The 24,781-nt window shown below is 45.3% G+C and overlaps 1 protein-coding gene across 16 annotated transcripts in view; it reads left to right on the forward strand.

Annotated features, from left to right (window-relative positions):
- The window catches only part of CAMTA1 (calmodulin binding transcription activator 1), an 834,392-nt gene that overhangs the window by 782,676 nt on the left and 26,935 nt on the right, over positions 1 to 24,781 (forward strand). For 14 of the 16 annotated variants that reach the window (XM_081817397.1, XM_081817396.1, XM_081817399.1 and 11 more), the window contains 3 exons: positions 22,284 to 22,435; positions 24,047 to 24,243; positions 24,637 to 24,715. In XM_081817397.1, the coding sequence (XP_081673523.1) occupies positions 22,284 to 22,435; positions 24,047 to 24,243; positions 24,637 to 24,715 (428 nt within the window). Of the gene's footprint in view, positions 1 to 13,738; positions 17,651 to 17,670; positions 21,063 to 22,283; positions 22,436 to 24,046; positions 24,244 to 24,636; positions 24,716 to 24,781 lie in introns of those variants that run through there. The other 2 variants (XM_081817412.1, XM_081817411.1) reach the window with 2 other exon arrangements.

Genomic DNA, 24,781 nt, shown 5'->3' on the forward strand with positions numbered 1-24,781 from the left:
GTGGGTGTGAGATCACGCGTGTTCTTGGGGCGAGTGGGGGTGTGAGGGAACGTGAGGAGCGAGGCAGAGCGCGCGCGCGTGTTGATGCGAGGCAGCGGGTGTGAGGACACGCGTGTGTGCGCGAGGGAGTGGGAGTGTTTGGGTGAGTGGCGGTCTGGGGGCGCGCGTGCGGGGAGTGGCCGCGGCGGGGCGCGAGCCGCGCGGGCGCCCACGGAGCCGCCGACTGGTTTTTGTCTGCGAGGCGAGCCCTGGCGGCGGGCTTTTCAGATCCAGCGCCGGATCCCCAGGCGGGGCTCAGGGAGAGGTTGGGAGACAGGTGCCCCCGAGGCGGGGAGGAGGGAGATCCAGGTGCCCCCGAGGCGAGGCGCGGGGAGAGGGTGGGGTGGAGGACAGGTGCCTTTCGGCGGGGAGGAGGGGGAGACAGGTGCCCCCGAGGCGGGGCGCGGGGAGAAGGCGGGAGGCAGGTGCCACTCGGTGGGGAGTGGGGCGGACAGGTGCCCCTCGGCGGGGAGTAGAGGGACATGTGCCCCACGGCGGGGAGTGGGGTGCTCTGGTACCCTTCGGCGGGGAGGGGAGGGACAGGTGCCCCTCGGCAGAGAAGAGGGGCGGGGACAGGAGCCCCCTCGGTGGGGCGTGGGGAGATGGAACCGGACAGGTTCCCTTCCTTCGAGGAGAGGGGAGAGGGCCTGGGACTGGTGCCTCCTCCACCGAGAGAGGAGAGAAGATCCAGACCGGCGCCCCTTATGCGGGGAGAGAAGGTTCGGGACAGGTGCCTCCTCCGCGGGGCGCTGGGAAAAGGGCCGGGACAGCACCGAGCTCAGCCCTAGGCGCCTCTGCAAGACTAGGCGGTTGGAGGCTGCCTTTCCTAGCAAGCCAATGGAGTGAATGAACGTTTTATTAATGTGTGCGTAGAATCCGGCGGGGAAAGTTGGTTGAGTTCAGAGACTAAGAGGTTTGGAAGAACTTGAGAGTTTGGCTTACCTGGAACCAGGACAGGAAAGGTGCATTGACCCTTGCTTCCACCAGCCACGCTCAGATGGGCTGGAATAGAGGCTCTGTGTGGCCTTCTTGCATTTACAGGATCTCCCGTGGTTTGATTTAGGTATTGCACAACTTTAAGAGGTGGCCCTGATGGTGTTCAGATGTTTGAGACTTTTTCAATCTCCGTAGGTTTCTGTAGGCATCAAAACAAATTTTTGAAAGTTTAATACTATTGCAAAGTATCTTTTTCATCAGTTTACCAGCGAATGATGACAATTTTAGTCTATTTTATATTTTGTCCACTATTGCTTGGTATGATTTCTACTGATTAGTCTGAGGTATGTAATTAGCAAAGCAGATTCGGTAAAGGGAAGACGTGCTGTCAGATATTACAGAAGTGCCTCGTGTATGTGTTTGGTTCTGTGCATTATATTTCAGTCACCAGTGAAGCCAAAACCTGAAATTTTAAAACTGTGCCCCCCCCCAATTTTGTCATATATGGTAAAATGGTTGGCTGTATACAAAGGAAACCTTTTCTCTTTCTGCCCAAAGGAATTTTTCAAAGAGTTTTCCTACAGAAACCGTGTCATAGAGAGAAACTGCTGCCTGGGAACCTGGTAAAGAGAAACAGGTTCAGCAGTAGCACCTTTCACGGTGTGTGTTTATAGGAAAATAGTATTTTAAGACCAGAATTAGACAACAGCAAATAGCTTATGTATTTTCTTTTCTTTGTATTAGATCTAGAGAGTAACCATGTTTAACGTTCTAGAAAATAACATTTATTTACAGGATATGCATTTCCCCAATAAATTTAGCTTAGTAGTGAAAACAGAAGTGCTATAAATATCTAAGAGACCTCCTTTCAGTCATCCTGGTTAATTATATGCCACAGAATCAAAGTGGAAACACAGTATTTAATGCAGTAGTTAAGAACAACATCGTATTAAAGATTTTTTAATCAACTTTTCTGCTTTTGTGATAGACACACACACATTATTCGTTTCTTTTTTTTTTTTTTTTTTAATTTATTTGACATAGAGAGACATAGAGAGAGAGGGAACACAAGCAGGGGGAGTGGGAGAGGGAGAGGCAGGCTTCCTGCTGAGCAGGGAGCCCGATGTGGGGCTCGATTCCAGGACCCTGGGATCATGACCTGAGCAGAAGGCAGACGCTTAACTGTCTGAGCCACCCAGGTGCCCCACATTATTCGTTTCTTAGGACGCTGCTGGGCCTTCCTGTGTATAACAGCAGTGTTACTGCTGCAGGCTGTTCGTGGTGGACTGCTTTAGAGAGCATAGACAACAGGTTGGACTGAGGATTTTTGTACTTAATGTGAGAAAGATAGTGAAGTTAAAGAGTTGCTGTTGAACTTCCCTGGCGGAAGCCCCGAGGCCCTTATTGATGGCTAAGCTGCAGGTGCTGTCTCAAAAGCCCTCATCTTCTGCCAGTGCAGGAAATGGACATTTTGGGGATCTAGAATTTCCTTTGGGAACCGTCAAAATATTTCTGATGTTTTCCGATCATTGCTGTTGTGAACTTTTCAAGCTTTGGAACTGTGCTTGTAGGCTGCCTTTTTTAAATGTCTAAGGGAAAATTGTTAATACATTTATTTAAAACGCAACTTTAGGAATCACCCAGAAAGGTCAGTAAAGGCCATTTTGTTAAACTTGGCACTGTTCTTTAGCTGGTGCAGTGGTTTCTGGAAGTCATTTATTCTTAGCGGTGTGCACTTTCCCACCCCTTTTCCATCCGTTCATTGTGGGTCTGCCATGTCTTCTCACATTTAAAGGGTTTTGCTTTCCCTGGCTTAAAGTGGCTTAATATTTGTATTCCATCGATCTTTTCAAAAAGAGACTCTCTTAGTGGTGCCAAGTCTTCATTGTTAAATATCAACCATGGCATCCTGTCACAGTATATAAGCTGAATATTTGGGAGCTTATTTCAGTTATATATTCCCTTGCCAAAAAGCATTTGGCACGAACACGTGATGTAGTTTGTATACATCACCTCTTTTTTTTTTTTTTTTTTTTAATGATTTAAGGGAGCTTACAGAGATACAGGCATACCTCTTTCTGTTGTGCTTCGCTTTAATTGCATTTCACCGATAAGGCGTGTTTTACAAATTGGAGGTTGGTGGCAACCCTGCGTGGGAGGGAACAAGTCTGTCGGTGCCGTTTTTCCAGCAGCATTTGCTCAGTTCGTGTGTCTGTCACATTTTGGTAGTCCTTGCAATCTTTCAAACTTTTTTTAATCGTTACATTTGTTAGCGGTGATCTGGATCAGTGATTAGGACTTGCTGAAAGCTCAAGTGACGGTTAGCATATTTTAGCAGTATTTTTAAATTAAGGTATGTAGGGTTTTTTTAGACAGAATGCTATTGCGCACATAATAGACCACAGCATAGTATAAAAGCAACTTTTATAGGCATTGAGAATCAAAAAAACGGGACTCACTTTATTGTGATGGTCTAAAACCAAACCCACAGTATCTCCAAGGTATGGCTGCACATGTTACACTGAAGCAAGATAAAAATAGTGAAATTAAGGGGCGCCTGGGTGGCTCAGTCGGTTAAGCGGCTGCCTTCGGCTCAGGTCATGATCCCGGGGTCCTGGGATCAAGCCCCGCATCGGGCTCCCTGCTCAGCGGAGAGCCTGCTTCTCCCTCTCCCTCTGCCTGCCTCTCTGCCTACTTGTACTCTCTATCTCTCTGTCAAATAAATAAATAAAAATCTTTAAAAAAAAAAAGTAGTGAAATTAAGAAGGATAAGGCCAGAGGAAAGTGAGAGTACAGGAAAGGGATTTGGGGGCTCTAATGAAGTTAGTAACATTCATTCCGTAAAATCTTACACACTTTCTGGAGGCAGGCCATAAACTGCATTCTGGGCTTTGTGACAACGATAGATGTGATGTAGGGTTAATTTTGTCTTCCTTACAGCTGACATGGATTTTCTTACATTCTCTGTAAGGTCCGACAGCCAACCCGGACTTTCCAGTGCTGATGGGAGAAGCGCAGATGAGATGCCCTGAATGACTTTGAAGGCTGCAGGTCACTAGTAGTCACATTTAACATTTGGGAAGTGCTGAGGAGCCTGCTGGGTGTCGGCACCTAATAGCGTGAGGATAGCGCAGCTCGTGAGCATGGAGACCATCACTTGTCCCCGTCCTGAGTGGATTGCCCTGAAGTCAAATGACCATCTTTCTTTGCTCTTCTCTGACACGTCTAGACATGGGTTAACTCGCAGCAGGCAGGCAAGGGGATGCCTTTACCGGCAGGAAATGGTTACACTCCATCCCCTAAGCAGCGTAGCACAGAGACTCATTACCGTCACGGCCCCGTACTTTGTAAATAGTGTCTTTGCTTTTTGTACCATTGGGGGTGGGTGCATTGACAATGCCTGTGTGACCTTGCTTGATGCTTTATTTCAGTAAAGTTTTTTTTTGTGTACTAACAAACTTTAGTTTCGAAAATACCATGGTACCACCTATAATTTTTTAATTTTATGTTGTCTTGTTAGCACCGAACGTAGAGCGTAGCTTTACACATATGACGTATAGAAAGATCAATCAGTCAACACATTTTTAAAACTACCTATTATAGGTCAACTGTTAAGCAAATTATAACATTATTACAAATTTGAGGAGGATAAAGTATGGAAGGAATTTAATCAGAGTGAACGTTTATAGGAGTTAAGCTAGTGATGCTAAACTTACATAACATTTTTGTAATATTTAAAGTAATGGCAAATAACATAAGTTCTTCCAAATACATTAAATTAACTTTCATCAGCTACTAAGATTAACTAGTTTCCATTTTTTTTCACCTTTTGACTTTCACCGCTTTCAAATCTGATCCCACTTTCTTAAAGCCAGCCTTCCCCCGTCTCTCAACAACTACTCAGTATTCTAAATTCTCTGAGCCTAACCCAAGTCTTATTAATGAAGCCTTTCCCCTCATCTCCCAACATAGAGTAGTGGCTCTTTGCGGGGCAGGGTGGCACCTAAGCTGTATCCTCCCCTCCCCACCTAGCATAATGAAATCTGGGAGCTGGAGTTTCATGACTGCTGTTGACAAACAGAGTACATGTATGGTGTTATTTATTGGATAGAGTGAGAAGAATGTGTTGGGAATGTGTTTCTTTAGGCCGAAGGCACACCGACCTCTGACCCTACTTGCTGCACTCAGTTCAGTCTTGTCTGTTAGTCAGTTAGACGCAAACGCTGCAGGATCTCCCATGCAAAGCGGTTCAGGGTCCTAGGGGATTGGGGTTTTCATTTAAGCGGTCTTGAAGAGTCCTGGCCTCTACCAGTGTGAAATTGCTAGGTCTGCCACCTGAATCATCTCTCTGACTTTCTTAGGATTGACCAAACGCTCGCCGTCTAGGAATGTGTGTGGGTAAGAGCTCTTTGCTTTGAAATAATACAGTAGGATGAGTACTTGTTTTGTTTTTCAGCTCTACCACTGAGTAAATCAGAAATCTCAGGTAAATCACCTTACGTCTCTGGATCAGTGCCTTACCTGTGTTCTAAACCTATTAGGAGTGTTTCAGGAGATTAGTGGTCAGCATCATTAGTTTCTAAAATCAGAGTACCCTGCACATGGTAAGTGTGGATTTGGGAAGTTTTTGTTTCAGGGGTGTGTGTGTGTGTGTGTGTGTGTGTGTGTGTGTGTATGTATGTACTGGGTTTAGTTCTTTCTGTGGGCCACAGTCAAAAGCTGTTGAAAGCCCCTGGACCAGATAATTCTCGAGTGCTCTTTAAATCTCAGTGTTTTGTAGTGATTATCTGCCATGGGACGTGTCTGTTACGACAGTTGATTTACCTAAGGCTGAACGAGTGGAGATGCTTGTGTAGGTATGGAATTCAACAGCAGATAGGTTTCCAGCTCAGCTGGAGCTCAGTATACCTTTTCCTGATTTCTTCAGGTAATCAAAATGTTTCGAATGAGCATGACAGCTTATTTCCACCACGATTTATCCCATGTTTTTGTAGGGCGATTCCAATGATAATTTTGCACAACCGAGGTATATGTAATGAATATTTAATTGAATATTTTTTTATTTGTAAGTGGGAGCAGACTTTCACTATTTGTTTAGTGAAAGGATCCACATTTCAGTTAATACAATCACCTTAGATTCCTCTTTTAGCTGCAAGTCACAGAACTCCACTCAAACTGGCTTATATAGAAGAGGGAATTTATTGACTCTTATGAAATCCAGTTTTGGAGTTATCTTCAGCTACAGTTGGTTCCAGATGCTCAAGTGACAGCATTAGGAACCTGTCTCTCCCTGTCTTGACTCTACTCTTGTCCATGTTGATTTTATTCTCATTTCCACAGTGGTAGCAAGATGGTCCCCTCAAAGCTCCAGGCTTATATTTTGCCAATTTAGCAAATATCTCTGGGAAGACAGCACATCTTTGCCAGTTGTTCCAGGAAATGTTCTGTTCTTCTTGGCTCAGCTTGACGCATGTGTCCAGTCACTGGAATAAGAGGAGGCAGTATGCTCATTATTAGCAAGGCCTGCCTCTCTCTCCCTTGAAACAAGACTTGGGATCAGCACCACCTGAACTACACATAGGGCAGGAGCAACTCCCAGAGGAGCAACAAGGTGCCATAGCCAGGGAAGTGGGAAGGGATGCTAGGCAGGCATACTGTGAGGGAACTGGTACTTTTTTATGTTCAGCCTGATAGTCATATTCCTAAAGAAAGCACCATTCAGGGGCGCCTGGGTGGCTCAGTCATTAGGCGTCTGCCTTCGGCTCAGGTCATGATCCCGGGGTCCTGGGATCGAGCCCCTCATCGGGGCTCCCTGCTCGGCGGGAAGCCTGCTTCTCCCTCTCTCCCTCTCCCCCTGCTTGTGTTCCCTCTCTCGCTGTCTCTCTCTCTGTCAAATAAATAAATAAAATCTTTAAAAAAAAAAAAAAGCACCGTTTGTTCGGAAACCACAGAAGCTCATAATAAGGCCGAGTCCATGATTTTATTCTCATGGTCTCATTTTAAATGAGAAGACACCAGAACCTTCACCTTTTAATAGGTGCTGACTAACAATTCCTAGGACCGTTTTCAGAAAATATGATTCAAGTCCTTAATATATTATACACTGTGGTTTGGATTAATCAACAAAGAATTCATTTAACTATCCTTTTGTCTTTTCTAATGAAAGAGACCATTCATTCTGCTCTAGCCAGAATCCATGCCTCTGGCATTTGTGTGCATGTGTGAAAGATGTTTTACCTAACAATGTAAAAAATAGGAAGGGCCCAGCCTAAAACTGATGGTGTTCTAAAAACTTATAAGTCAATTGAATGATATTTCTCAGATAAACAGTACAACAAATGGTAGGTATGTTCCCAGGCTAGCCTGAGAAGAAAAAATCTTTTGAACCCATAATGGATACTCAGCATTTGCAGGAGAAAAATATTAAAATGTGTGCTTATGTATATCACATTATACACTGTAAAACATTGAACTATATAATCTACATAATATATACATAGCCTACACTTACATGTTCCAAAACACATGAAATAATGCACTTCCTATTTTCATATTAAATGATGTTGCTCAAATAAAAATAAAGGTACATATAAAATAACTTCAGTAAATGGAAACTTTTTGGCGAAGATTCTTTTTTTTTTTTTTTTAATTTTGTTTGTTTATTTGACAGAGAGAGACACAGCGAGAGAGGGAACACAAGCAGGGGGAGTGGGAGAGGGAGAAGCAGGCTTCCCGCAGAGCAGGGAGCCCGATGCGGGGCTCGATCCCAGGATCCTGGGATCATGACCTGAGCCGAAGGCAGACGCTTAACGACTGAGCCACCCAGGCGCCCCTTGGCGAAGATTCTTAATTCATAGGGTAGAACCCAAAATAGTTCTCTGAAATTACGAAGTCCAGCTCCCTAACTTTTTAGAGGAATAAAATTTAAGTTTCTTGATAACAGAACCCTAACATTATTCTTATTATCAATTGTAATTACAATCTTCTTTTTATTCTCAAGTGGCACAAAGAAAAGAGAGAAACCCTTCTGAGGTATCTTGAAGGAGCAGTGGAAGGGACAGGCAGTGGGTTAACAAGGTGGTTATGTGTGTCAGAGGTTGTCTGAAGTGAGATTGACTGGGCCGTCAGAGGAAGAAGAGTCTTCTAGGAAGGAAAAAGGAGATGGGAGGAAGAGATGTCAGGTCAAACAGCTTCCCATACTAGTCCCTGGGTGATGTTCCCCCTTAACCCACATAACTTTATCAGGGTCTGTGGCCAGTCGGCGTGGCACCTGAGCCTTGCCTGGTGAGTGAAGAAGGAAAACGAGGGGCATGGACCAGGAACTTCCTCACTGGACATTGTATTGGGGTATTCTTTAAGATTAGTTTTAGTTCCTAAACTCTTCTGTGGGAACATTAGTTACAGGAAATGCTTATAAGAAGCTCCTCCAAACCTATAGAGAAAGATTCAAATAAGTTTAGGAAACATGCCTACCAGCTCTCTACCAGGAATTTACAGCATCTGTTAGCATGTTAAGGTTCAGAGAAATGCAAATGTATTTAGTTGTGTTTAACCTACTTACTCAAAAACGTCTTGACACATTTTGTTTTTATGGTCTACTGAGTAACATCTTGTGGAAAATCTTCTACAGCATGCAGTTTGGGAAATGTTTCAGTGGACCATCGCCACACCATCATCCAGAGCCAGGAACTCACGGCCCTCCCCTCCCGTGGGTCTGTGAGTCCTCTGATATTGAATGTACGATTCTGTGTACATATGTACTTTTCTAGGAAAGGGTTTGTAGCTTTCATCACTAAGAGCCAATGAGTGATGAAGGGTAGGAATCACTGTTGCGGGTTCTTTTCTAATAAGGGAAGTCCAGCTTCTCCTGTACACTTTATGTGTGCATAGGGCCATTATTCAGCAGACATGGTGTCCCTCAGGGGCGTCAAGTGGTAGACAGGCAGCTGACTAGTCAATTATTAGGCTTATTTGTCAAATAGATTTAAACACTGGCAGCTACTCTCTTTCCACCAAGAATTGTGGAAAGAAATTGCCTATGCAGGACACCACCTTATCGTTAAACTCTAGTTATATCTATTCCCAAACAAAGAAGAAGACATGTTATTTCATTGCAGTGAAGAGGGTTTGTTTTAAAAGTTGAGAGTCACTGACCTGCAGAAGAGAAATCCGTTGAGAGCTCCTTAATGATAAACTACTAAAAACCAGGGGCGCCTGGGTGGCTCAGTCGTTAAGCGTCTGCCTTCGGCTCAGGTCATGATCCCAGGGTCCTGGGATCGAGCCCCGCATCGGGTTCCCTGCTCCGCGGGAAGCCTGCTTCTCCCTCTCCCACTCCCGCTGCTTGTGTTCCCTCTCTCGCTGTATCTCTCTCTGTCAAATAAATACAAAATCTTTAAAAAAAAAAAACTACTAAAAACCAGTTAAGTACAGAAAGCTTTTCCTTCAGGAAACTGAAAACCATCAACTCACCTACTTTTAGATTCAGGAAAGAGGGAGCAGTAAATAATAGACATGCATGGAATAGTTCAATCTCCCCTTGACTTAAACCGAATCCTGAGAGAGCTCTCAAGTTGGACCACACCGATCTTTGTTGAACTGCTTCTGTGAACCAGTGTTTGGTGTCTGTTAATACAAATGGTGAGAAACAGTCCTTAAAACCCAGTACTGCCTTTATTGCAAGGATATCGAAGTCTGTGACGTCACATGCTATCCAAAACAACTGACCATGATCTTGAAACTGCCTCCCATTTTGCTTTGTTTGCCAGTTCAACCAAATCTGGGACTCACAGTTAACCATTTTGGATGATCTCTTGTGTGTTTTCTGTACAATAGCTTTGCGTGAGCTTTATTTTACTCTTTTCATGAATCTCGATCTTACCTGATCTATTATTAACCATAAGTATTTTTGTCAGCCACCTCAAACAGGCATACCTGGATCTGGGGTTGGTGCCAGTTAGGTGAGAGCAGGGAGGGAAATAAAGAGGCTGAGGAGGGACGGGAATGGGGCCGGGAAGGGAAATCAGGAAAATGAGGAAGAGGGGAGAAAAAGAGATGGTAGGGATATGTGCGGGGTTTATGAGGGACGTTCCCCAGGCTTAGCACCTGCTGCCCTTTGAGCTGGTTATTAACCTTTTGTTCCATTACGTAACTACTCTGTGAACCTTTAGGCCCACTCTGCTCTGAGTGGAAGGATTAAAGAAGCCTGCTTTGGGGCTTCCATGAGGACAGCCAGACAAGGCAGCCCCCTCAACTCTATGATATCAAGTTGCATCCCCATTTAGTGGAAAACATGATACCTTGTTAGCCTTCCCACCTAATCCAAGGGATGTTTGAATACTGACCTCAATAATACATTCATTCACGCCTCACCAACTTGGAATTTGCAGAAATTTGAAGATTACTCTGGTCCAGGGGTAAAGTACTAATGGGAAATGTAGCACACGAGTGTGGGGGCGAGTGACATGTGGACCCAGGAGAGCAGACGTTGCTGTGTTCTGATGCGGCAGGCAGGGCCACGAGCCACACTGCCTTCCCAGGGATCACGACACCTCTAAAAAGGAGCTTAATGGTTAAAATTGTTCTAAAACTTCGTGTTTTTTCCCCCTTTTATTTAAAAAAAAATGTTTAAAATGGTACAACTTGTTTTTTTTAATTTTTATCCTTTCTTGTCAGAAAGGCCTGTGATAAACTGCAAAATAGTATTCTTAAATCGTTTTATCTATCAAGACCTACTTTATAATACATACATTATTTTTAAGTAATATAGCTGTTTTCTTTAAAATCTGTGCATTTCAGTCTATTCATTTGGAAATAACGTCCTCACCTATAATTATTCCAGATTTTTACAAAATCTTATAGCATTATGAAAAAGTATTATCATAGTTAATAAACTTTCAAGTTCTAGAACTGAAACCTCTGTATGGAGAATCCAGTGTTTACAAAAAAATACATATTTTTGGAACATCTTGGACTTTAACTCTCACGACTAGGCAAGACAGTTGGGAATGTCTGTGCAGATGGCATTCCTGCAGTTGGTTCTGAGAGCAAAGCATTGCCAACAGCAGACCTCTAAATAATGTATGGAGAATGAGTTGGACACAGAGAAGGACTCTTCCAGCTAGAGTCCTGAACACATGGTTTTTCAGATATTGAAACTCACCAGGAACTCAGAGCAAATAACATCTATTATGATTAGTAAAATTAGCTGGAAGCAGCCAGGATTTTTTTTTTTTTTCCTCCAGGTACCAGGTAGCACATGTGATTAGCAAAGATTTTTTTTTGAGATTTTTACTTTTTTAAAGTAATCTCTACACCCAACATGGGGCTCGAACAATCCCAACATCAAGAGTCGCATGCTCTACTGACTGAGCCAGCCAGGTGTCCCCAAAGTCTTTTGATTTGGTTTTTGTTTTTTTATGGAGTTTTCAGTCCCCTCCCACCTCCTCAACCCCACAATGCCTCCACCCTGACCTTGTTCCGGAATGCTACTTCTGAGGTGGAAACTACCAAATGTAAGAGTTATTGTGTACCAGTCTAATGAGATGTTTGTTTGTTTCCAAATGCCTGCTCCCTGATACATTCTATGGTAAAAGGTGGCCCATGAGAAGGGAAGGGACCGCGTTTAGTGACTTGGCTGGAGAAAACTACACCACAGAAATGACTAATGGAAACATATTTTGTTCCACATATTATCCTTTGCCTTGTTCTCCTTCAAACTCGCATTTTCTATTTCTAACAGGTGAAATTAAATCACTTATTCAGTAAATCTGTATTGAGGGCCTACTGTGTGCCAGGCCTTGGGAATATTGCAGTGAACAGAGCGATCGTAGCTGCTGGCTTCACAGAGCTCACAGGACTTCTCTTTACCTTTATATCAGACTGAGGTTCTTGAAATAAAGGCTCCCATCGTACTGGATTTTGTATCCCTGGTGGCGACCACGACATCGTGAGCTTTCTTGTTCACCGTTATATCCCCAGAACCTCAGCACACAAGTGCTGAGGAGTCATGCCTTGGGAGTGGGGATTGACTAGATATTTGCAGAACAAACCTGTTCTGGCCCTGATTCTCCATAGTTCTTCCCAAAGGATTTCACGTGTTCGGGAGTTTTTGTTACTAAAGCTGAGCACCACAGATCAACCTGCTGGTGGTTCATTAAAGTCGTCTTGCCTCCTGACACTTCCTGTGCATTTTGTAGTTCTTCTCTGCCCTGTCAGCTCTTGGGTGTTAGGATTTTTATCTCCCATTTTCCCACGCACACTTAAATTTCATTCCACCGTCACACCTTCACGTCCAGGGGAGGGAGACAGTTGCTCACCTCCGAGTCTCATTACAGTGCTTTTTCTTTAAAGACCTCATTAGTCTTAGTGGTGATATGCTCCTCTGGTCTTCACTCACTTCACTCACTTCACAATTTACTACTTTAGAATATCTCCATTTGTGCTTGTAATATTTCTGATTGTCACTGGGTACTGAAACTGTGGAGGCAGTTGGTCTTCCAGATTTGTTGCTTTTGGAAGTTAGCAGACTTAAAATGTTCTACTCTTCTGTAGGCTATGAGGGTAGGTACAGAATCAGTGTCAGAGTTCCTGATTTCCATTGTTCTCACACCAATCAGCTGCGGTTTCACCACACTGAACTCCCGTCGGATTTGCTACTGTATTGACTGTGCCGTCAGCTCCTGCATAATTTGGGGTACTCTCCCGTGCTTCAGGCCACGGGGCGGCACAGCTGAGCTCCGAGAATGTTCCACCAAGCCTTTGTGTCCTTGGAGCATAGGTTTGAAATTCTTGCCCTCATGCACCTCAAGCTCTGGCATGGAGAGAGTTCAAGGGAGAGAGAATTGTACGTTTGCGTGCCTCCCCTTGTCACATTTGTTTCCTACTCGCTGTGAGCTGTTCAGCAGCATCCTACCCGATTTTCCTTGACACGTCCAAGACTCTGAATTTGTGAATAGTGTGAAACAACAGACCAAGGAGAAGAAATACGGATCCAAAGTCACTGTGAGTGAAGAAAGTCTAAGAAGAATCGCTAATTTCCATTTGTCTTGGCGTATGGAGTTGGGGAGTTTTTAAAAAGTGGAGTATGGCAGTTTTTTTCTGAGGCTAAATTTAGCCATTGCTTTGGAAAATCAGAGTTTACCCTTCCCTCCGCACTTGGACATCTTAAATGGCTTGCTGGAGAGGACAGCTTCATGTGCTCCGGTGGCCCCATTTATTCTGGGAAGGAATTAAGTGACTTCATTTCCCCTGTCTTTCCGAGCTTCCTAAAAAATTTAGGAGGCTTCCTAAGCAGCAATTGCAGTCCCTACAGAAATAGTTCAAGTCATGCCTCCTTTTGCTTCATCAGCTCTTCCTGCCAGTGCGGCCAAGGGCTGTAAATGGAATGAGAGACGGCCTCTCATTCCCAGTCCAAATAGCAACGGGAGGGCACATGTGCACTTGAGCTACAAATAACGCGTTTTAAAATAGCAGGTGGTATTTGACGATTGCTCCTTCATTCATTTACCTGCCAATGCAAAGCTTTTTCTCCCAGTCTGCCAACAAGACCGGAGGTGGCTCAGATCAAGCAATTGTAGCAACAAGTTCTCGTGTTTGCAGATATTCGTTAGCGGGTTTTCAGACGTTCAGATCCACGCATACTTCATGAGGCCTTCTAAAAAATCTTTCTTTTAAGACAATAAAAATTTCATGTTTATACAACACCCTATCCCCTGATGGACGGGTGAGGCACTTTTGTAACTAATTATAGGCACTCCTTCCATTAAGGTGTGCTGCCAGCCATGTGTGTTCCAAATACTCCATTTTGCCAGGGAAAAGTGGGAATATATAAAATTTATAATGTGAAGTTCAGTGGATAGAGAAGAGCAGCACTGCTGTGAAATCCAGTTTGTATCCGTAAAGAAGTCAGATGTTTCTCAGCTTCTTTGCCAGAGCCTTGCACCAATGCACTGCAGGTACATAATTTCCTTCCCTGAGCCGAAAGGAAGTGGCAGCTGACCAAGTAAACTCCTAGAGATTACTCACGTGCTTTCAAGTCATTTCTGCTAGGTTTTGATCATCCTGACCACTCTGTCCATGGGAACAAGTGGTAGGCTGCTGCTAATTGGTATGCAGCCACCTGGAGTCCCGGTGGCTAGTGGAGGTCACTCAGAGCCCTTGCCCCAGAGTTTAATGGCCTCGTCAATAAATTGGCTCCCAGAAGAGGCTTAAATTAGAAAATAATTATTCTTTTCCACTGACTGAGCCCCCACTCTGTATCTGGTGCCAGGGTGCAGACAAGCTCCCTGCTTTCAAAAAGCTCCCTAGTAGAAAGTACACATGTAGGAGAACAACTCTACATTCATTTGCTAAGTACTCTTAGGACACAGGGTAAGACATGAAGGTTCGCCAGGCATAGTGGAAAGAACGTGGGTCTGGAGTCCAGCCTGTGTTTAAATCCCTGCCCTGATACTTAAAAGCAGTATGACCTTGGGCAAGCAACACGTTTCTGAACTTCAACTTCTTCATCTGTCATATGAAGAGGAAAAGCTTTCTTTTGATTATTTTGAGGACTAGAAATAATACATGTGGACTGGTCGACTATGGATGTCCAGTAATAATACTGAAGTGATGTGTGAGCCACGCTCTGAAGAACAGCAGACTCACCAGGTGGACACAGGAAGAAGTCGGCATGACCAAAGGTCCAAGGGCATGTGAACCCCCAGTGGATTGAAGAACAGTGAGTGGTAAGAGAGTCCCTAAAAAGTAGCCTGAGACAGCTGGTCAAGAGCATTCTATGCCATGCCAAAGAGCTTCAGTTTTATTTTGTAGGTCAAAGTTGGGGGGGGGGGACTTAAGTTTTTTTAACTTAATTATCTGATATAATGTCTGAAACTTCCTCATGTTGTACTGCTCGATACAGCCCTGGAAATTAATTAGGTTCCAGGACTTACAGAGAGGTAATCTAGAGGCAACAGTAGGTACAGCTAAGTGCTGAAAGCCTAGGAAGTCTGGCTAGTATTTGGTTTCCTGATGTAGACACTTTATTACATCAGATCCTTAAATACTTGGGATTCTCTACTTTTATAGAAGCAAGCACCAATCTTTCTAAACTTAGAACATACTATGGGAAATCTGACTTCATGAAATTTTCTCTGTCTTTAAAACTTTGGTATTGTTTAGGAATTTTAAGTTTTTAGGTAAATGTTAACTGGGGACATTTTAAAATGAGTCCCTTTGAGGATTGGGAATCCCTATCAGAGAGGAAGAGGTGACCCATGACCGCTGCTGTGCCATGTGACACTTTGCATAACAGCCCCTAAGGGGAGGCTGGGACACAGTGAACCCAGCAAAGGAAAAGGGGATATGAAGCCCCAATGAACCATTCATTGACCGTCGGGCCAGTGATTGGCTGGAAGTGTTTCTTTATCTTCTTCTTGACCTTTGTAATACTCAAAGCTGTTCTGGGATTATGAGTGTTTTTTCTGTATGTTTTCTAATATTGTTGGGAAACTCTAAGAACTGGAGTATAACAAGGTAGTTGGATAAACTACTATACTATGTTCTGTACCTGTACTTTTGAGTGACAGAAATTAGACTTACAGATTTCTTTTTTGTAGTTTAATACATCAGTGCAATTTCTTTTCAGCATTTAGTATATAGGTTTATTATATCCAGATAACACATAGTTACTTCCACCATCATCTTATCTACATTGAAAGTTCCCCCCGCCCCGGAAGGCTAGGATGGACACTGCCGTGCTATGTTAGAGGTCCAGAAGTCAGTATGGACTCACGTTTATTTCAGTGTGGTACAGATAGATACAGAACAATTACAGATGTGTTTGCATACATGGGTTTCCTCGCTCTGTCTGCTGAGGGGGCCTGGAAGCAGTGACGCCCCAGAAGCTGTGGGCACACCCAACGCCCAGATCTTGGCTTCTAAATGCCATTCTCCGATAAAAGGAACCACGGCTCCTTAGAGAAATTGCTGATTCTAGGGCTGGGGCAGGGAAAATAAAAAATGAACCAGCGCATCTTATAATGCCAGAAAGTAAGGAAGTGCCTGAAAAAGAAGGGAAGAGGCTGGGGGGTCCGTCAAAGGGACCCAGGAGCCAGCATGAAAGAGCTCCCAGTGGCCAAAGCTGGGACAGTTCTCACAATAAACGAACGTAGTATTGGATTATGGCCAAAGTGTAAAGTAAATATGCATGAGTTCAAATGGATATAAATAAATGGTTGATCAAATAAATTCAGAAGGACAAATCTCCCTTTAGGAGAACTCCATATAATATATGTGGACACTCCCCCCATCCATGAAGTAGAGCTTTATTCCCATTTCCTTGAGTGTGGGCTGGACTTACTGACTTATTTCCAAAGAATAGAGTATGGAAAGAGGAAAATGATAACTTGATCATAGAGCAGTCTAGCAGACAGCACCTTAACCAACAATCAAGGTCCACATCAGCAGGACATCATATACCACCGATGTTATGTGATGAGCGGGGCACCCTGCCTCTGTGATATTCTTCCTGGAAACTCATAACTCCAGTCCAGCCGTTAGAAAACATATCAGACAACTTGAACAGAGGGACATCTACAGAGTGTGTGACCAGTGTTCCTCAAAGCCGTGAACATTGTGGAACTAAGAGCTACAGAGAAAACTGCCACATCCCAGGATACAGAGGGCATGGGACAACTAAATGCAGCATGGCGTCCGCAACTGGATCCCAGTACCAAAGAAGTACCTTAGTTCCATTGGCGGGTCTAACTCAAGTCTATGGTTGAGTCAGTAGTGATGCTAGTGAGTGTCTGAGTTTTGACAGATGTACCATGGATAGGTAAGATGTTGCTGTTAGGGCAAACTAGGCAAAGGTTTATGGGAGCTCCACGATCTTTGCAACTTGTCTGTAAATCTAACATTATTCAAAATTTTTTAAAAATGTATTTTTTAAAGATTTTATTTGAGAAAGTGAGTGAGCACATGAGGGGGCATGGGGAGGGCAGAGGAAGAGAAGCAGGCTCACCACTGAGCACAGAGCCCAACGCAGGGCTCCATCCCAGGACCCTGAGATCATGGCCTGAGCCAAAGTCAGACGGTTAACTGGTTGAGCCACCCAGATGTCCCTAAAATGTATTTTTTAATAAAAGAGTCCCATGGTATGACTGGGTCCCAGTCCAAGAATTTCTCAGACTGAAGAAAGCCTCACCACTTTAAAAAATTTCATATAAGTTTATCTCATCCCCACAAAAACAATAGGTAGTGATAGCCCATCTTTACACATGAGAAAATTGAGGTGCAAAGTGGTCATTTTTTCGAAAATTATGCATCAACAGGATTAAACCTGGAGCTCTCGTCTCTACTCCCATGCTCCTTCTATTCCATCACAGCTGCCCAGTCTAAAAATGCCACTTCTGCTAAAAAGGGGTGCAGAACAGGCTCACGAAGAGGCTGAATGAATCACGAGCCAGACTGTGGCTGCAGAGCTGTCAGAATTACTTTCTGTCTGGGGTGCAGGCTCATGTGCGCGTGTGTCTTGAATGTCACGGGAAGGAATTGCTGCGTGGTGGTTAAAAGCCCTCGTTCCCTGAAACCGTGCAGGTAAATAGACTGCTTTAGAGACAAGCGAGACACACAGACAGACACGTGGGAAGACACGGCATTTAGTCACCTGAGAGAAGAAGAAAGCAATGAGGAGGTAAGATTCGATGGGAGTGACCAAGTAGTGTCTGATTCGTTACAGAGGGCAGTGCAGGTGGGCGCAATTTAAATAGTTTTCAAGTTTTGTCAGATCTTAATTGGCTGTGTCCATGAGAAGAAAGTGAGCAACCCAGTGTTTTTGACAGAGCTCGTGTGGATGGAGCTGGCATGGTTTCGTGAGGTCATGTCTCATGTGTCCACCCTGGGCAGCAACCTGCGCATCTGCTCGAGCTGGGGCGTTCTTGGACCATTCTTTAACTAGCACTCAGGTGGAGAGAAGATTCATTTTTATGGAGGGAAGTGGGGTCTTAAGAGTGGTTCCTGCATGTGGCCCCAGACCAGAAACATCAGCATCACCTGAGAACTTGTTAGAAGTGCAACCTCTGGGCCTTACCCACACCTCCTAAGTAAAACGAACTAGCTCTGGGACTAGGGCCCACCCATCCTTCTGGTGCTTCGGATGGTACCTAGCATGTGAGAGCCGCCGGATGAGCGGAAGCCTCCTGTCAGGGCGGCCTCGGTTGGCAGCGAGGGGCGAGCACGGTGGCTATAGGGCACACAGACAATCAGCCATGGGAGGGACGCCCGCACGCACACCTGGAGCTTCCCCTCCAGGAGAAGTGAACCGGTGTTCGGACCTCACCTGGCCCCAGGCTTCAGAGGCAGGGGTTATAATGTGGCTTCTCCAGGGGCAGTGGAAGAGTGGGAGAACCTTTCTATGGAAGCAGCAGCTTGTTGTTTTAGTGAGACAGACGTAGCCCTAATCCTTCCAGAAGGGAACGGAAAGCTGGGGGTGGCCAGGCGGGAGCTCCAGCTGAACAGCTGGCTTCCCTTGCTGGGGCCTCTGGAGTCTAAGGTGCTCGTGGAAACTGGTACTTTTGGCGTGCTTTTTGTGCAGTCTAGTGCTCACGGAGGAGTAGTTTGGTTGCTTCACTCAGACTGTCCTAAGGACATGGGGCTTGGAATCCCTCAAAGCTGAGTCACTGTTGGCTTTGTTTGAAATGTCATGGGTGAGAGCTGAGGCCAAATTTGTCAGCCTCCTAGGTCTACACATTATTTGTTTTCTCTCTTCTCACCCCTCCCTCCCACATATTAATTCAAAAATCCAGTTTATTCAGGCTGCAGAAATTACTTGTTGGCCAGCAAACGAGGGCAGGGACATCTTCACTAATGTTTAAGTCACCCCCAGTGCTTGGTACCTAGAAGGTGCTCAATAAACACTTGTACATGAATAAATGAATCTGATATCAACTTTTTTACTGTAACATCAGAAAAATTTTCTTTGCTTCTTAATAATTATATTCCCTTTATCCCATGACCACACATAATATACAATGAAGGCAATATAGCTCCGCGTGTGCCAAATATTTTACAGTAGTTTCCACATCATCATAAAACTAAAACCAAAACAAGCATACGGTCATTGCTTTTGACTGGCCAGGAATGGAGACGTGAAGACCCTCATTTCATCCATCTGAGTAAGCTCTGTGGCCAGAGCGGGGCCCTGGCCGCACTCAGAGGAGAAGAAGTGGCATCAGAGGGCTCCAGTGATTCTCGGTTAGCACAGTGCAACAGGCCCATACGCACCGGGATGCCAGCTCAATTGTTTCCATTTGAGGTTGTTTCTTATTTTAATTATCACTACCTTCCCCCTTTGGAGTTGAGAGGCTCAGAGATGCCATTATGCGTGATATAATTTTGTTAAGAGGCAAATAATTGCTTCTGAGTATCTTCATGAAGTGCTTCTCAGAGCAGCTTAATAACGTGGGAGAGCTAACTGCATGGTTAGCCATGGGGATGCTGCTGAACAGACAGCCCAGAACAGAAGCTGGGACCTCGGTGGCAGCCACGGGGTTGTAACTCTTAGTGTTTTGATCTGGAGACACCGTGCGCGGGACCCAGTTCTGTGATGTCAGGAAGGGTCTGTCCCCATAGTGTCCATGCTGGGCAGGGGGACGGGCACGTGCAAGAGGCTGACCTCACTGTGGCAGGGCAACTGCCGGAACAGAGCCATCTCCCTGGGGCCGGGGGCAGGCCAGGCACCCTGCAGCACCCACCCGGGCAGAGCACAGCCGGACACTACTCTCTCTGCCCTTCTGCCCCTGTGCGTGACACGGGAGGTCAGTGCTGGCCACCAGGCTCCAAACAAGTGCTCGAAACCAGTGAAATGGATTCTGAACACTCGTCTAATAGGTGCAGGATTTGTAGGCTTGCAGAAGAAATCATCAGCAGGTGGCTACAGCAGCTTCCCCCGTTTCCGTAGACTGCACGAGTTTCTGTGAGTAGATACAGGGCATGATGGGGAAGAAGCAGGGACAAGGGCCCCAGGGCATCACTGCCATTCGACCTGGAGTCAAACTCTAATTAAAAGGGAGGATTCGTAGTCTTCATTTGGTTCCACATAAAGGAGTCCTGCATTCTGCAAAATGTCCCTTTTAAGGGAGAGGGCATGGGATAAGGATTCTGGTACCACCCCCGAAGGCACGAGGGTCACAGGATGACAAGGACCGTTCGCAGTGCGTCACACACAGACTCACTCAGGGAACTTCCCATCGGTGACCAGGCCACTGAGATGCTCAGCACAGGGGCCTCGGTGTTTGTTGTATCCGTGTGTTTGTGTGCAATGGGCACAGAGACGTCCTCTTTCACTTTTAAAGGGGGAGGACTTTTCTTTTAGTGTGGTTCCTGGAAATAACTTTATTGAAAATAATATCACCATCTTTGAACAGCAGTCTTCCTCCTCTGGCTTTGTGGTTTAGTAAAGTGGAATCCGTTTGACAGCCAGTCTCGAAAATTTTCCTGTGAAACAGGTATTTACTGTCTTGTTCTTGTAAGGAAAAAGTTCTCTTTCCAAGGGTAACACTAATTCTGTGCGTCTTCTCTTCCCACAAGAGAAGCTTGTGGTGTCCTGTTGGTGTCATATCGGGGTTAAGCTCCAGGCCCCAGAGCCAGGGAGATTCGTTCTCTTTGCCTCAGTCTCCTCCTCTGTGAAAAGAGGGTGAGAACAGTACCTACCTCACGATTATTGTGGAGAGTAAATGGGCTAATATTTGTAAAGTGATCAGACGGTGACTGGCACATGAGAAACTTTCCCCAAGTGTCGGCCCCGCCCATTGTTTTATTTCTTATAGAATCAATAAACGTGACTCACTGGTGTCAGGATTTATAGTCAGGATGGCCAGGTACACTGATCAAGTACTCCCGTCCTGGGTTCTTCCTTTTCGTGATTCAGGTGGTAGCATTTTGAAAATAGTTATGCCATTAACCATCTGGGGGCCGAATAGGCTGTCACAGCTGCTCAGTCAATCCCTAGAGACATTTAACTCCTTTGTTGGAAGATGATGATGACGTGGAACTGATACGTTCTTCAAGTTTGCACAAACTCGCTCAGTCCTCACAGCAACCCTGAGGTAAGTACAATTACCATCCCCAGTTAAGAGCTGAGGGAACTAAGGCACTAAAGGTTTTGTTCAAAGCTACACGACTCTTCTGTGGCGCAGCCAAGGTTCTGAACTGCATACTGTCTGGTCCTGGCCCCCTCTCCAGCTCCATCCTCTGCGCTCTCCTCTCTGCTGTGGTCCAGCCACCCGCCTTCTGCGCCTTGAATGCCCTGCCTCAGAGCCTTTGCTTTTGCTAGTAACTCACCCAGCTCTTGCAGACGTGGCTGCTCATTCTGGTCAAACTCAAGTGTTGCCTTTCCTGACTTACCTAAGTTCTAGCTGCACCCTATTGTTCCTCATCACATTATCCTGCTTGCTTCCCCTACTAGAGCAGGACGAGGCCTTTTCTGATCAGTTTCCTACTAAATATCTGCACAGTGTTATTTAAAATTTGTTGAATAAATATAGGTGCTAATGATTTTAATAATGGTCTTAGCTCCTTTTCTTATGTATGCATGCAACCCAAATTGTGATATGCATGGGTGCGTGCACACGTATGTGGGTGTAAATGCACGAATGTGGAGGGAGAGAGAGAGTCTAATCTTAGTAATGTGGTACAGGACCACAGACTTCTCTGAGTTACAATCCTAGCCCCAGCGGTAATGGCCTGATGTTTTTCTTATGTAGAGGTGAAGCACTTGGTTGTATTGGTCTCAAAAGACTGTCACATGTTAAAGGAAATGTGTAAGGGTCTCAACCAGTGAATGATCAGCAAATAAAATATTTTTTTCGCCAGTGTTTAGGTAAAACAGATACTCGTCTTAAAAAATATATGTATATATAATTTATTTATACACACTGTTTATGCACAGTGATGCACACACATCTTCCCTTCTTCCACTGATTTAAATTAAATAGTACTCATTTCATTTATTTGTTCTAGGGGCTTATCTACCAGATCTCTCCAAGGCTTCCATTGGGGAATTTGGCAAGGAACTGGGGTACCAGGAACGTGAAACCAGGACTTTAACAGAAAGGGATTTTCTATTCCTTTAGTGGAGAACTCTGAGCTACTGTAGACGCTGCAAGTCTCGTGGGAGGCGTCAGGCTCAGGCCCATGCTGGGGTAGTCTGGCCTGGACAGACCTCTGTGGTTCCGTTAGGCTGATGGCAGTCCTGCAGGCTTGACTAGGCCCCACGTCGACTGCTCTTCTTCCGGAACACGACCTCACTCTTCCCTCTTCTTCCCTAGATAACCAGTTCAGGATGTCCATCCTGGAGCGCCTGGAGCAGATGGAAAGGAGGATGGCTGAGATGACGGGGTCCCAGCAGCACAAGCAGGGGAGTGGAGGAGGCAGCAGTGGAGGGGGCAACGGGACTGGGAATGGAGGAAGCCAAGCTCAGGTACCAGCTTGCGTTGACCTTCACCTTTCGTCTTGTGTGTGTCTTATTGATTAGGGAGGCAGTGGGTCACAAGTCCTTTGTCTGGTACTGGTATCATTCCTGGACTAGTCCCAGGTTGGCTTCAATACATACCTGTGTCCACCTTTCATGATAAAGATGTGGCTGTTTTTGTTAATGCAAAAAAAAAAAAAAAATTCCCTCCTTGCTTACTGACCCATAACTTCCATGAGCTTGTGAATGTGTCTGTTTGGTACATGTGGGGCGGCTCTGCCTGGGCCTTTTGAGTCAAGGTCATTCTACTGCAGGTTGGGATCACCCACCTGTGCTCTTTTAAGAGCCCTAGTGAGGATGACATTATATCTATCATCTGCCTTTTCCTTTTTTTTTTTCTTTTATTTATTTATTTGAGAGAGAGAATGAGAGACAGAGAGCATGAGAGGGGGGAGGGTCAGAGGGAGAAGCAGACTCCCCGCCGAGCAGGGAGCCCGATGCGGGACTCAATCCCGGGCCTCCAGGATCATGACCTGAGCCGAAGGCAGTCGCTTAACCAACTGAGCCACCCAGGCGCCCCTGCCTTTTCATTTTTGTAGGCGTTTTTTCCCGGACCTAAAAGTGAAAAAACAATGAGAAGCAACAATATTTCTGTAGTAATTGAATTTTGTGGGCTTTATTACTGGAAAAAAAACAAACACTTTTTAAATAATTCCAGAGGTAAGGATCAGGCTAGAAGTATCATTTATGTGGGGGGGGGATGTTCAGCAGAGAGCTGCCATCACAGAGACTCAGATAAACTGTTGAGGTAACTAAGTTTGATTTTATTTTTCTTGCTTTACCACTGAATCAAGAGAAGAAAGCCACAGTTAAAATTCGTGAATTTCTCTTTCCTGTATGCCTCTATTGTTATTTATAACACTTAAATTTCAAGATCTTAGGTGCCTGGGTGGTTCAGTTGGTTAAGCGTCTGCCTTCGGCTCAGGTCATGATCCCAGGGTTCTGGGATCGAGCCCCGCATTGGGCTCCCTACTCCTCGGGGAGTCTGCTTCTCCCTCTGCCCCTCGCCCGTTTGTGATCTCTCTCTAAAGATCTCTAACGCTTTCCCCAAAGGACGGGATTGTTATTGGATTTTTAAAAGTGTTTCTTTGGGGGGAAAAAAATCCCCTTCTAAGTGACTTAATTCTCCTAATGAGGAGCAAGGGAGGCAAAGGTCCAGGTGTATCCCTGGATGCAAGAACCGGGATGGCTACCCTGCTTTGCTCTCCTACCAGCCCACAGTCTACAGCGTGTACTTCAACTGGAGGCTGGTGGCACCTTTTCTTTTAGTGGTATACGCTTTCCCCAAGATGGAGCCTCATGACGTTCATAATCAGAGTGTCAGCTGTGATAGACAGACTCTGGGGTTCTCAGAGTTACGGAAAATGACCCTGTGCCACGAGCGTGGCCACGTGCCACTGAGCTGAACCAAGCACATTCTAGTCTCAGTTTCTGTGCAGTTTGGTGTTTCCCAGTGTGGGTGGCTAATCGTAAAGCATTTGTTTCTCCCACCCGAAGAGGCTGACTTGACAGGGAGAGGCCCTTGGTCCTCAGTCGTTAAGGCGAGCTTCCTCCTTCTAGTGCGCTTCTGGCCCTGGGACGCTGGGCAGCTGCTTCGAGAACCGTGTGGTTGTCGTGTGTGAGAAGATGATGAGCCGAGCCTGCTGGGCCAAGTCCAAGCACTTGATCCATTCAAAGACTTTCCGCGGGATGACCCTCTTGCACCTGGCTGCCGCGCAGGGCTACGCCACCCTCATCCAGACCCTCATCAAATGGCGGTAAGGGTGGGGTGTGGACAGCTGGAGGTCGTCCTTGCTCAACAGCTTGCAGCTTCCTCCTGAGTGTTGTTTCCACTGGTGGAGAGAAATCTGGTCATTCAGTGAGTGTGACCATGGCCTGTGAGCAAAGGGCTTTCTCTGAGGACAGTTGCCAAGGGAATTTTATGAACTTCTGCCCAAGAAATGTGGACTGAGGTACTAACTAAACATTGTACTTCTGTTTCCTCTGGACCGCCAGTCCAAACCACCCTACAAAATTAGGGGCTCTATTTCCTCACATCAGGGATGTTAGGTGCCCGCTTTGGTTTCATTTTTGTGGGTTTTATAACATTCTGGTGTCTCTCTTGAACACTGATTCATTGTGCAGTAATTTCTGGTGCTTATCCCTTACAGCACAAAGCATGCAGATAGCATTGATTTGGAACTGGAAGTTGACCCGTTGAATGTGGACCACTTCTCCTGTACTCCTCTGGTAAGGAATAGGTTCATTTATTCCTGAACTCTTCTTAACTGGGATAGGGATATGGTAATGTTTTAT

The sequence above is a fragment of the Leptonychotes weddellii genome, chromosome 4 (assembly GCF_054177405.1).
Source record: "Leptonychotes weddellii isolate Sample4059 chromosome 4, ASM5417740v2, whole genome shotgun sequence".
Classification (NCBI taxonomy): Eukaryota; Metazoa; Chordata; class Mammalia; order Carnivora; family Phocidae; genus Leptonychotes; species Leptonychotes weddellii.